The sequence below is a fragment of the Parasteatoda tepidariorum genome, chromosome 6 (assembly GCF_043381705.1).
Source record: "Parasteatoda tepidariorum isolate YZ-2023 chromosome 6, CAS_Ptep_4.0, whole genome shotgun sequence".
Lineage (NCBI taxonomy): Eukaryota > Metazoa > Arthropoda > Arachnida > Araneae > Theridiidae > Parasteatoda > Parasteatoda tepidariorum.
Window position 1 is genome coordinate 45,373,471 of NC_092209.1, and position 11,457 is coordinate 45,384,927.

An 11,457-nucleotide genomic window follows, 5' to 3' on the forward strand; every position below is an offset into this window, starting at 1 on the left:
TCTTTAATGTAATGAATGTATAAAGCATAAATATTGAAAAATAATTTTTAAAATGTATCTTTACCATCACAAGTCCATGAATTTTTAAAAATTACAATATACAATTCTAGCAAATTTAACATATGATACAATGGCAAAATAGTACTAGATGTTTAAGCAAGGAACAGGCTTAGAAACATTGGCGCCATAGTTTCCTTAAACTAGAACCAAAATTTTAATGTAATAAAAAAAAATTTAAATTGTAACTGTAAACAAATATTTTTAAAAGTTGAGGATAATTTTTAATTAAAAACCAATGTTGGGTATTTTAAACTTTTTGATATTAAGTCTATTTTAAAATTTTTTTAAAAAAAGAAAATAAATAAATAAAAATGAATAATCTAGCAAGTGATTGATACCATCTTAATAAAGATAAGAAATGGTTAATATTCTATAAAATAACCTTACTAGAAATAAAATTGTGTTTTAATTTATTCCCTTATTTTAAAAGAAAACAAAACTGCAATAACACATATTTAGAATTGATAATATACAGTTACTAACAATGAAATATATCATTCTAAAGGTAATGTATAAACCAAATCTGAAGTTTAAGATACTACTCTACACATAAATCACTATATTTTTCTCTGGGGGGGAATGCTTAACATATCAATAATTAATAGGAATTAAATTTTGAATGTAAAACGAAAATGTATTGTTTAACACAAAAACAATATAAATGAAAATAATCATTATAAAGGTAATGTATAAACCAAATCTGAAATTTAAGATACTGTTCTACACATAAATCTCTCTCTATTTTTTTTTTGGGGGGGGAGAGAGAGAGAGAGAATAATTAACATACCAATAATTAATAGGGGTTAAATTGTGAATGTAAAAAAATAATATATTGTTTAACATGAAAACAATACTTCTAAATGAAAATAAAATTTCAAAAATAAAAATGATCAAAATAAAATTTACAATAAACAATATGTCAGGATCGTAAAAGAAAAAAAAATACTGCAATTAATACTATCATTCACAAAATATGCATAATAAAAAAAGGGAAACTTAATAACAAACAAAACATTCAAATGCATGATTCAATCTTTTTATAACACAGCTTAATACATTATTTGGTGCTATTTTATATACACATACACATCTGTTTTTCAGAGGGGGGGGGGGTATACCAACTAGAAGTATGAATTCAGTCTTCTACTTTTAGAAGTATAGCATATATTTTAACAATGAATATTTTACTTGAAAAAATAAAATATTTTCTTGTTTAAAACTTTAAATAATAAAATGAACACTTTTGAAAATGAAAGCTGATATAAATGAAGATAAATTTCTATAGTTCTTTCATTAGTAAAATTAAAATATAAAATTAAATTCAAATTCTAAAATTTGTTTTAAATGAAATAATAAAATTATAAAAAAATTTAATTGTATAGGATTTAGACGAAGGTTTTTAAACCATTGGAATGGTTATTTCGGATTTAATTAAACAAGCTATCACACTCACAGTTTAACGGAAGATTACTAAAAAGTGTGTTCATGAATTGAAAATAAATTGTTCAAGAAATAAGGCATCATTAGTAAACTACGCCAACTTTTTTTTTTCAAACCTTCCCATAATTGGACAATCATAAATAAAAATCATAGAAAATCTGTATAAGTTAGCATACCTGTAATTGTAAACTTTAATTTTTATTCACCAAATACATATCAAAATCTTATTTAAAAAATCACTTGCCTTCTCTTTTAAATAGTACCAAATAACTAGGCACATTAAATGGTATAAAAAAGCATGTATACACGAGAAAATTATAGTCAAAATGCACATAAAGGAGTTATAACAATATGTAGCTTAAAGCAATCAGAATTGGGCCCAGTTAGGTATGAGGATCTGCTAGATCTTAAGTCATTGAGATCATCAAAAGGAACCAACTCGTTAATATTGAGCATGCGTTCTTCATCGGTGAAGACAAAATTCTTCTGCACAACCTTACGAACGTGCTCTATACCATCTTGCTTACCACAGATCAGAATACCAACTGAGACTCTTGCAACTACATCCGGATCTTTTTGCGTCAAAGACAGCCTGACGGTCTTAGACACCGATTCAGGAACTTCCAAAGTCCCTTGCCAAACGATAAGAAAAAACTTCTTAAACCACACGCCCTTTGGGTAGAGTTCTGCAGTCCACTCAAAAGTCTCATTAGAGTGACATTCAGAAAAGCTACATGGGGTTGTAAAGACTAGCGTGGAAACGCCATAGGATTGTAAAGAATGGTAGTTTTCCACTGAAAGACAGGCACTCCATTTTTCGGCAGTGTAGAGGCGTGGAGTAAATAAAAGAAGTCCATCTTCTTTTTGAAGAGCATCTAGTACTCGATGATCAGTTTGATTTGAATGGAAGGCCATGGCCAAGGCCATTCTTTCAATGAAAAAGTCTTTGAAACGACTAGTGAGAGAATGAATAAGCAAACTTGCCAACTGGCGTGGTGACATCATTGGAAATCGTACATGAGACATTACTTCTGTTACAAGATTGGCAAAATGATAACTTGCATCAGGCTGGCTATGTATAGAGAGCAATTTTTGTTCCTGAATAGCAAGCCACTTTGCTACACACCTAAGAGATTTTAAGAAATTAATTGAAAATAACACAAACATTAAAAAAATATAAAGTAATGTGATACAGCTAAATCTCAAACTTAAAAGGAGATACTAAAAATTCTGTGACATCAAACATTTGGGATACCGAAAATTGAATTTTTTTTAAAAATTCTGTCAAAATATTAACTGCACCAGCATTTAAAAAGTTGTATAGCATGTATAAACTTTAAAAAACATCAATTTTAAACAATACTAATATCTTTGCTGTTTCATTTGATTGTGGGACCTTTTTGAGATGTTTTTGCCAACTCGAATTGCCTTTTTTTTTATTCCTTAACTGAAACATTGCCAACAGTAATTACTTTTTACATAAATATCAGTTTCTTTCAGTTTCATTAAATAAATATGTATCAGCATTACCATTTTTTGAGCAAATATTCTCAGTTATACATACATCTGTGTAATTTTTTAGAAAAAAATAATTCATGCTATTTCTTTTCAAGCATGGTAATCTTTTTCTTATTAGGGTCTTAAGAATTGGTTTCTAAAATTGTTCAAGAAAAGTTTATGAGAATTAGCATTCAGAAAAGAATTATAAATTTTATAAAATTCTAGAAAATTTAATATGCCTGATTCTTCCTTAAAGGAACATGGAATGCATTTATTGGATTCAAAAAGATTACAGCAACACAAATTATAAAATATTTAGAATAATTCCACACACATCAAAATGAAACTTAATAACTTAATTTTTTTGATTGATTATAAATTTTAGTAAATCAAAAGTAGACAAAGATGTAATAATGTTCTTTCTTGGAACCAATTTTAAGGCTATTCTTAATCAACACCATATCTATTCTTTTCACATCATTTAATAATCCAAAATGTAAAATCATTAGATTTGCTGCTGACTTTTTGATGTGATTAAGAAAATAACTTTGGGGAGCATAAACAGGGGTCTGTCCAGGCCGAATTTACTACCGTTTAGTGGTACCTTCGTAAATTCAACTTTAGGAAAAACGGTAGTTTCACAAATTCAATTTTAGGAAAAATGGTAGTTTCACAAAATACTTTTTCCTTAGATTTTATTTTACATCCCTTGAGAAACGATAAATCCATATTTTTGTGTGAATTTTTAAATATAATTTTTAATTTTTCACAAATTATGTCTAAAATTTCACAAAATAGGTACCTCTCAGAAAAATCTAGACAGAACCCTGATAAAAGAACACTTGTGATAGATAATTTATGGATATAAACTTACTGGAAAACAGCAACTTCATCACTAATAACCAAGTCGGACTGCCGAAGGAAACTTATTAGAACTTCAGTTTCTAAAGATCCAAAGTCTTCCATATCACACACCAACTCAAAGTTCCAAGTTATAAAGCTTGCACATGCTTTGTATACTAAACTATGACCACAATTCAGAGTATACTGTAACCACAAAACCTATAAAATAATAATAATAAAATTGCATAAATAAGGGAAAATAGAACTAGAGTTTAAAAGAAATGTTTTTTTTTTTTTTTGGCAGCAGAAACAGAATACGTAAAACCAGGTTTTCGTTATTTTTTAAAAAAGTCCCCCCCCCCAAAAAAAAACTATACTTTTTTCTCTTTTCTGATATTTTTTAGAAAGAATATGGGTTATTTTATAGAGAACCCTACTACAACTATTTTTTTTAAAAAATGAGCTAAAAAGTCAAATAATTCAAACCTTACATACTCTGGAGCATCAACCTAGTTTTTTGAAGGCTTGAATAAGTTTTTGATATTTGCCATGTCAAAAACCAGTTTCCAACGTCAAAAATCCATTTCAGGGTGAATCCTTAATAGGAACAGGGTGGATCTGATAAATCACACCTCACAGTACTAACTAGATTTAATACTTATTTATTTCGTACTTATAAACTATATATTTTTAGATAGATATTTTTTTATTATAAATTATTATCCCAGGATTTGATGTATTTTTCTATTTTTATCTACACAAAGCAAAATTTTGCAAAATTTTTTAGTTTTTAACTACAAGAACATGAACTTCACTAAGACATAAGTTTAAGAAATTATTTGTAAAAATACACAAAATTTTCTTATTTAAAAAAATAAAATTTTATGTGTAATACAATAAACAAAAATTTCATAGCTTCTGTAGTTTGAGGAGAACTTACTGGTTAGTTCGTATTAAAATCATAATAATTAAAACACTAAAAGATTTTAATATTTGCCCTCAAATTTTTAACATTGCATTTTAACAATAATATTTTTTTTTATCCTACATGTTCTCTATTTTAATAAGCTAATGTTAGCATAAACTTTCATTTTTTTACTATAAAATAAGGATCTAGTAATGTACAAATAAGACAATAAGATTTACATACCTTTACAAAAAATTTACTTCACTAAATTTAATTTCTTTTAAAAAATAAATTATTAAAATAATTGAATTAAAAAGAAAAATTTAGAGGCAACAATAGTTCCCCAGTCAAGTTCAGAATCATTTAAAAGTTAAAAAAAAAAATATATTTTTAAAGGTCAACAAAAGATTAAACCACATAAACCAAAAATTTAAAGAAGAAAACCTGTACAAGTTTCAAACAGTCAAACTTATAATTTTTCTTAAAATAAGCTGTCAGACTACTTATAAGGAATATTGAAATTTTATGACAAATTAGACTACAATTATAAAAAAGCAATATTCCTAAGCATTTACCAATTGGTTATGACGTGTGGCAGACACTACATGGCGACACATATAATCAACGCAAAGATGAACTAAATCCTTTACATTATATTTATCGGCCAAAGTAACCAAGGGCAAGACAAGGAAGTGATTTATGTGAAGTTTGCCTGTATATAGATATTTCAAAAAATCAGGAAATACAAGTACACACGCTGGATCTTCTTGCAAGCATATTTTTGTTTCTTGCGATTCACTCCAATTTGGATTCATCAACATTACCTAAAAGAAAATTTAGACATTAGGTTGATAATAAAAAAAATTAAATTATAATTTTAAATATTGTCAGTATTATAAAACTAACATAACATAGATAATTCCCCTTCTTACTCCTTAACCCTGCACAAAACTGCCTTCAATGTAATAAGAATTACAGGATGGGATTCTCTAGACAAGCTCAAATTCAAAACTTCCGGCATAAAATTTGAGAAATGTAATGTAGATGCAGAAATTAAAAATTCATCATTATTTCATATCTAAAAGTTTCAAACAGGGGTGGATTCAAACCCTCGACGGGCACAAGGGGGGTTGCGACAATGATGGAATGGATGGGCAAAATATCCCATTTCTTCCTTAAAAAAATTCTTAACGAAATCAATCTGATAATTTTTCCTATCACATTGATAGAGAATTGTATAATATTTCAATCATTTAAAAAGTATTTTTCTTAAATCAATTTTCTTCCGTAGTTTATATTACAGGAGCTCTACATACAATTGAACCATGAGTCATTGTTACAGCATTCTCAGTTTTTCCCATGTATCATACTGTTTTAATGGTCCCATCACAAACGATATTTTTATGTTAATAATACCCATTTAGATTGTTTTAAAAACTTGCTGATTTCCTATCTAAAAAAACTATTAACTATTCTATTAACTTAAAAATAATAAAAAAATCATAAATTTTTTTTAGAAGAAAAACAGAAATTCTAGAAACTAATAATGAAGAAGAAAATACTGTTACAGTTTAAATTTGTTTCAGTAGCTGGAAAGTACCCCAAATAGCAAGTATGATGTTTAAGCATTAGTGGATGATAATGTTAAAACGTGTGAAGTCTGTTATAGAAATGTAGTATAAGCTGTGTATAGAATATACAGTGTATCTTCTACATTTTAGATTTTCAAATTCATGACTTTTCATGATTTTCCATGACTAATTCCAAGAACTTTTCATGACTTAGCGAAGTTACTATTTTCTCCAATAAAAATGCAACAATAAATTAAAAAAAGCATTATACTTATAACATTAATTGAAATGATAGGTATAACCAAAATTGCTATACTCTGCATCTTCATATTTATAAATTTTAAATTTGAAGATTTAAATTTATAGATTTTAAGAGTTGAAACAATAAAATAGCTGAAAAAAAAATACAAAAGCAAATATTTTTTTTCTGCAGAATTATATTCTAAAGATACTTAGTTCATCATAAAGGAAAGAAATGCTCCTTATTTTTCTGTTCTCATTTCGGAATAAAAAAAATTCGCCAATGACTGGTTTACTTCAACTAGAATTTTAAATTGATAAAAATAAAAAAATAAAAATTCTTAAATCACAAAAGTTTAAAAGATAATTCGCTCTAGAAATGATGTTTTGTCTTTCATTTTTTGAAAGAAAACCATAATTTTTAAAGAACAAGACAAAATCATTTGATATTTTAATAAAATATGCCTGAGTGGTGATTTTGTTAGGAATTTAGATACAGTACAGAACCCGTTATCTGGAAATCAGTAAACCGGAAAACCAAAAAACCGGAAAGAAATTCATTAAATTTTCCCGCCATTTTTTTTTTTTTAAAAATGTTTTTTTCCTTATAAGATTTTAGGATTTTTCTTTCTTTTTTGAAAGATGTTTACCTTACCATCATTTTGGAAATAATCATTAGTGTATTACTTCGTTTTCTCAAGATTATTTCCAAATATATTTTTTTTTTAGTTGGGCTTAACAATAAAAGAACGGCTTTTTGTAGCGATTCAGAAAACCGGAAAAATCAGTTATCCGGAATAGCGATGGTCCCGATCGTTCCGGATAATCGGTTCCCTACTGTATTTGGAACAGGATGAAATTGGGGTGGGGAGTGGGATTCCATTTTAAAAATTAGATTTTTCGGAGACCTAAATTCACGACTTTCCAGTTGGGCGGATACCCTGAATATATATTATATATAGAGAGAGAGAGAATATATGTATAGAATATATATAGAAATGTTGTATACTCACAGGAACTTACAGAAAATGAACAGCAATCTGTTACAAATGTAGCAAATTTATTATTTGCACCGGGTATCGACTCAATTTCAGAAAAAAAAAATTCTAACTCTTCCAGGCCTATCAGATAAATTTCAATGAAAATCCATACCATGCCATTTTTAATCAGAAAACTTTGACTTTCCTTTATTTGTAATGTGTGACAGCTTAATGTGTAAGAGTTTTTTTGTTTTTCTTTGTGAGCAAAAGCATATAATAGAATGAAATTGGAAATATAGAAAAGTTTCACTAAAAAGTGGACTTACTTTTATAAAATCAGGGGTCTGTCCAGACATTTTGTAATAGGTCCGTTTTTCGTGAAATTGTGAAAAAATTACTCTTTCTTTCAACCAGGGTCCGCTTTTATGAATTTGTGCAAACAGGGTCCGTTATTGCAAAAAAAGAACTTTTTCAAGGAGTTCTTAAATTGTAAAAATATACAAGATTATGCTCAACACTGTAAAATTATAATTAAAAAAATTACATTTTAAAAAATAAACAACAATTGCTGCTTCTAAATTAGAGATGCAACATACAAATATTTGGTATTTAGCCTATACTGCTGAACGCAGAATATTAATTCGGGACGAATAATGGAAGAATTGTCTGCCGAAGACAAAACTTAATTCGTTTACATCCATCTTTCTTGTTTTCTACCCTGGAAAGGGTTTATTCGATTAACAAAATAATAATGAAGATAAACAAATTTGTGAAGGGTCCGATTAAAAGAAAAATCATTTTGTGAAGGGTCCGTTTTTAAGTTAAAATATTTTGTGAAGGGTCTGTTTTTAAGTTAAAATATTTTGTGAAGGGTCTGTTTTTATGAAAAGATATTTTGTTAAGGGTCCGTTAACGGACCCAAATTTCTTCTAAACAGACCCTTGAAAATAATTCTCAGACACGATAGAATTATTTAACTCGAATCTAAATAACTGATTACTGTTACAGACAATTTTAAGACGGATTATTTTCTAGGCATAATATTAAAATTTTCCAGGTATAGCATAGGAATTTTCCAGATTCATTGTAAAAAATTAAGCCTTTCCCTACCTTTTAGAGATGCAATCACAAGATGCACAGATGCAATCACAAATTGTAATGCAATCACAAGTTTGGGTAGTATGTGGTGCAAGAAAGCAACCATGTACAGTACGAACCCGTTATCCGGAAATCAGAAAACCTGAAAACCAAAAAACCGGAACGAAATTCAAATAATTTTCCAGCCATTTAAAAAAAAATTTTCCTAATAAGATTTTAGGATTTTCCTTTCTTTTTTGAAAGATTTTTACCTTACCATCATTTTGGAAATAATCATTAGTCTATTACTTCATCGTTTTTTCTTCTTTTTAAGATTATTTCCAAATTTTTTTTTAGTTGGGTTTAACAATAAAAAAAAACGGCTTTTTGTAGCTATTCAGAAAAATCAGTTATGCGGAATAGCGATGGTCTGATTGTTCCGGATAATCGGTTCCCTACTGTATAACCAAAATTCTATTTACTATAAAAAGAAGTTACAGCTTATTGATGATATGAAAATCATGATAGTTTATTGACCACTTAAAAATCAGTTAATTTTCAAGAAAACGGTCATAAAAGTGTCTATTTTTTATATACATGTATTTGATTAGTGCTGACGTCTAGCTTAAAATAAAATAACTATCTATAATTACCTTAAGAATATCCTGGCACTGCCATCTGGTGTGTAAAATGAGAAATAATATGTTTTACAGGCAAAAGCTTATTTTATTCTTATAGCATTACTACTGAACACTCCAGCCCGGGAATATCACGGGAGAGAGAAATAGATGGCGAAACCTCACCCCCTCATTTTCATGGGAGAGAGAAGAAAGGAGTTAATGTGAAAATAAAAGTAAATAAAAAACTACCTGAAAAACATCACTAGAAGCACAAAGAATGAGGCGATGAGCTGCAAAATGCTTCCCACCGACTTCTAATGTGATATCACTAAGAAGCCGTTCCGCATACAAGCTAGCAATTTTTTCTAATACTGTATTTGAGTTATCAATTTGCTGTTCATGTTCTTTATCACACAGTCTGTGACCTTCAGGAGCAGTGTCAGTCCTGGAGCAACTTCCATGGTTGGAATGTTCGGGTCTATCATTTTTTGAGCCCAAGTTTTGAGCTCTGCTGAAAAACATTTTCTTCTGGTTGTTGTTCTGTTCATGAATAGAACACTACCAAGCTATTGGATGAAAAAAGAAATTTAAATATTATAGCATAAGTAACAGATAAAAAACAGGCTGATGAGGCCTATTTATGACTTACAATAACCTGATTAACCTAACATGACTTTGAATGAAAACCAGAAAGGATAAATCAAGTACAATGTGGAGATTTTCTTATCATGATCTGATGCAAAATAATCACCAAGTTTTGACAACTTCCGGGCAACATCTCACGAGAAACTATAAAAAAAAAAATCACAGAAAAGACCCACTCGCAAGGTATAAATAACTAGTAGCCATCTCTGGGCAAACATCAACAAATATTTTTTATAAAAATTTGCACGTTTAAAATCCATTTGGCACCTTGGCGATTGTACTTAGCGCTACAGATCACGGTACAAAAATACCGCCGAAAGTCGAATACGAGTAGATGTAATTGTAGATAATTATGAGAATGATTGAGACACTGGAAAAAAGTATTGAAAAAAAAGAGGTACTGGGAAGACAAGTAATAACGATCGATATTTCATACGATATTTGGGAGAAATTCATAACGTTATGACAATGTTTCGAAAACTCTTTGGAGTTGGTTAAAATAAAGCTATATATATTTCGCATAAAATGATCTACAAATGCAATACATCAAAGACAATTTGTTTCTTTTTTTGTGTGTCTACACCTTACAGTAAACAAGCAAACTTACTCCATTTTCTATAAGAATAATTTAAGACAACATACTTATTTACAAAATAAATGCACAAATTAATCCGTAATTACAAAATATTATCAATCAAAACTTACGTTCCCAAATCAACTTTTCGTTTCGTTGTTTCTTTCGTTCTCATTCACTTATGTTGCCATGCAAGGAAAACTCTTTTAATAATGCTAGCTCTTTTGAAAATTACAGGGTCATTCTCACTAAAAGCATTTTTTTTTTCAGGAACTATTTTCAGTATAATTCAGGCTTGAAAAATTTGCGTTGGAGAATTTGGAGTGGAGAACAAAAAACTGATTATAAATAACTATCAGGTTAATATGACTAAAAACCTGACTGGTGCGTTCACAACGCTCCACTACGCCATCTGGGGAGAAGACCGGGTCCATGTCATCTCCCAACCCCCTATCCTCTACTCTTATTTTCAGTTGTATAGGAATGTGCTACAATATTTCCTCCTTTCTTAATATTTTCAGCATTTAACTATCAAAAATATTTTTTAAAATTCCCACAATGCTTTTTTTGGAACTATGTTTAATGCAGTTTTTAATTCCATATAGTTTTCTAACTTAAAAGTATTCTTTATTTATTTGAAAATCAAGACAGAGCCTAACGCACTTCCCTCATCTATTACTCTCCACACACTAATGGTGAGAATATACGAAGTGTTGGTTCAAATATTTATCTCTCGAAAAGACTTAAGTAATGAACAAGAAAAAGAAGCATAAATATAAGTCAACGATAATTTCATTTAAAAAAAAAATCATTTTTACGGTAAGAATGAAAAAAAAAAAAATTAAATTCATTCTGAATTACTATTTAAAAGAGATCAGTAGCATAATTTTTTTTTAAAAAATTAAGCCTAGAAGAGTGTTTTCTAAAGCTACAAATGAGCTGTTTATAATTGATAAAAGTTTAGAAAATTTAATCCTATTCTTCTCTACAGATTTTCAAT

General features: G+C 28.7%; 1 protein-coding gene across 3 annotated transcripts; it reads right to left on the reverse strand.

The window, feature by feature from the left end:
* Positions 1-1,682: 1,682 nt before the first annotated feature.
* Positions 1,683-10,719, reverse strand: LOC107442883 (BTB/POZ domain-containing protein 17). 3 transcript variants are annotated; one of them, XM_043047381.2, is made up of 6 exons: positions 10,589-10,645; positions 9,888-10,027; positions 9,488-9,804; positions 5,326-5,574; positions 3,875-4,062; positions 1,683-2,626 (listed from the first exon to the last, which is right to left on the reverse strand). In XM_043047381.2, the coding sequence occupies exons 3-6, from the start codon at positions 9,758-9,760 to the stop codon at positions 1,822-1,824; spliced, it is 1,515 nt and encodes a 504-aa protein (XP_042903315.1). In that variant the 5' UTR covers positions 9,761-9,804; positions 9,888-10,027; positions 10,589-10,645; the 3' UTR covers positions 1,683-1,821. The 3 variants fall into 3 exon arrangements, with proteins under 3 accessions (XP_042903315.1, XP_015912040.1, XP_015912041.1); XM_016056554.3 differs by lacking the exon at positions 9,888-10,027 and having other exon boundaries at positions 10,589-10,719; XM_016056555.3 differs by lacking the exon at positions 9,888-10,027 and having other exon boundaries at positions 10,491-10,614.
* Between the last annotated feature and the right edge of the window lie 738 nt (positions 10,720-11,457).

What these genes read in the sequence shown, in the direction of transcription:
- LOC107442883 (XM_016056554.3), bottom strand. Translation starts at nt 9,760, where the DNA reads ATGTTTTTCAGCAGAGCTCAAAACTTGGGCTCAAAAAATGATAGACCC. An exon ending in CTTCTAGTGATGTTTTTCAG is followed by an intron (nt 5,575 to 9,487) that starts GTAGTTTTTTAT and finishes ATTTTCTTTTAG; the next exon opens with GTAATGTTGATGAATCCAAA. An exon ending in CCACACGTCATAACCAATTG is followed by an intron (nt 4,063 to 5,325) that starts GTAAATGCTTAG and finishes ATTATTTTATAG; the next exon opens with GTTTTGTGGTTACAGTATAC.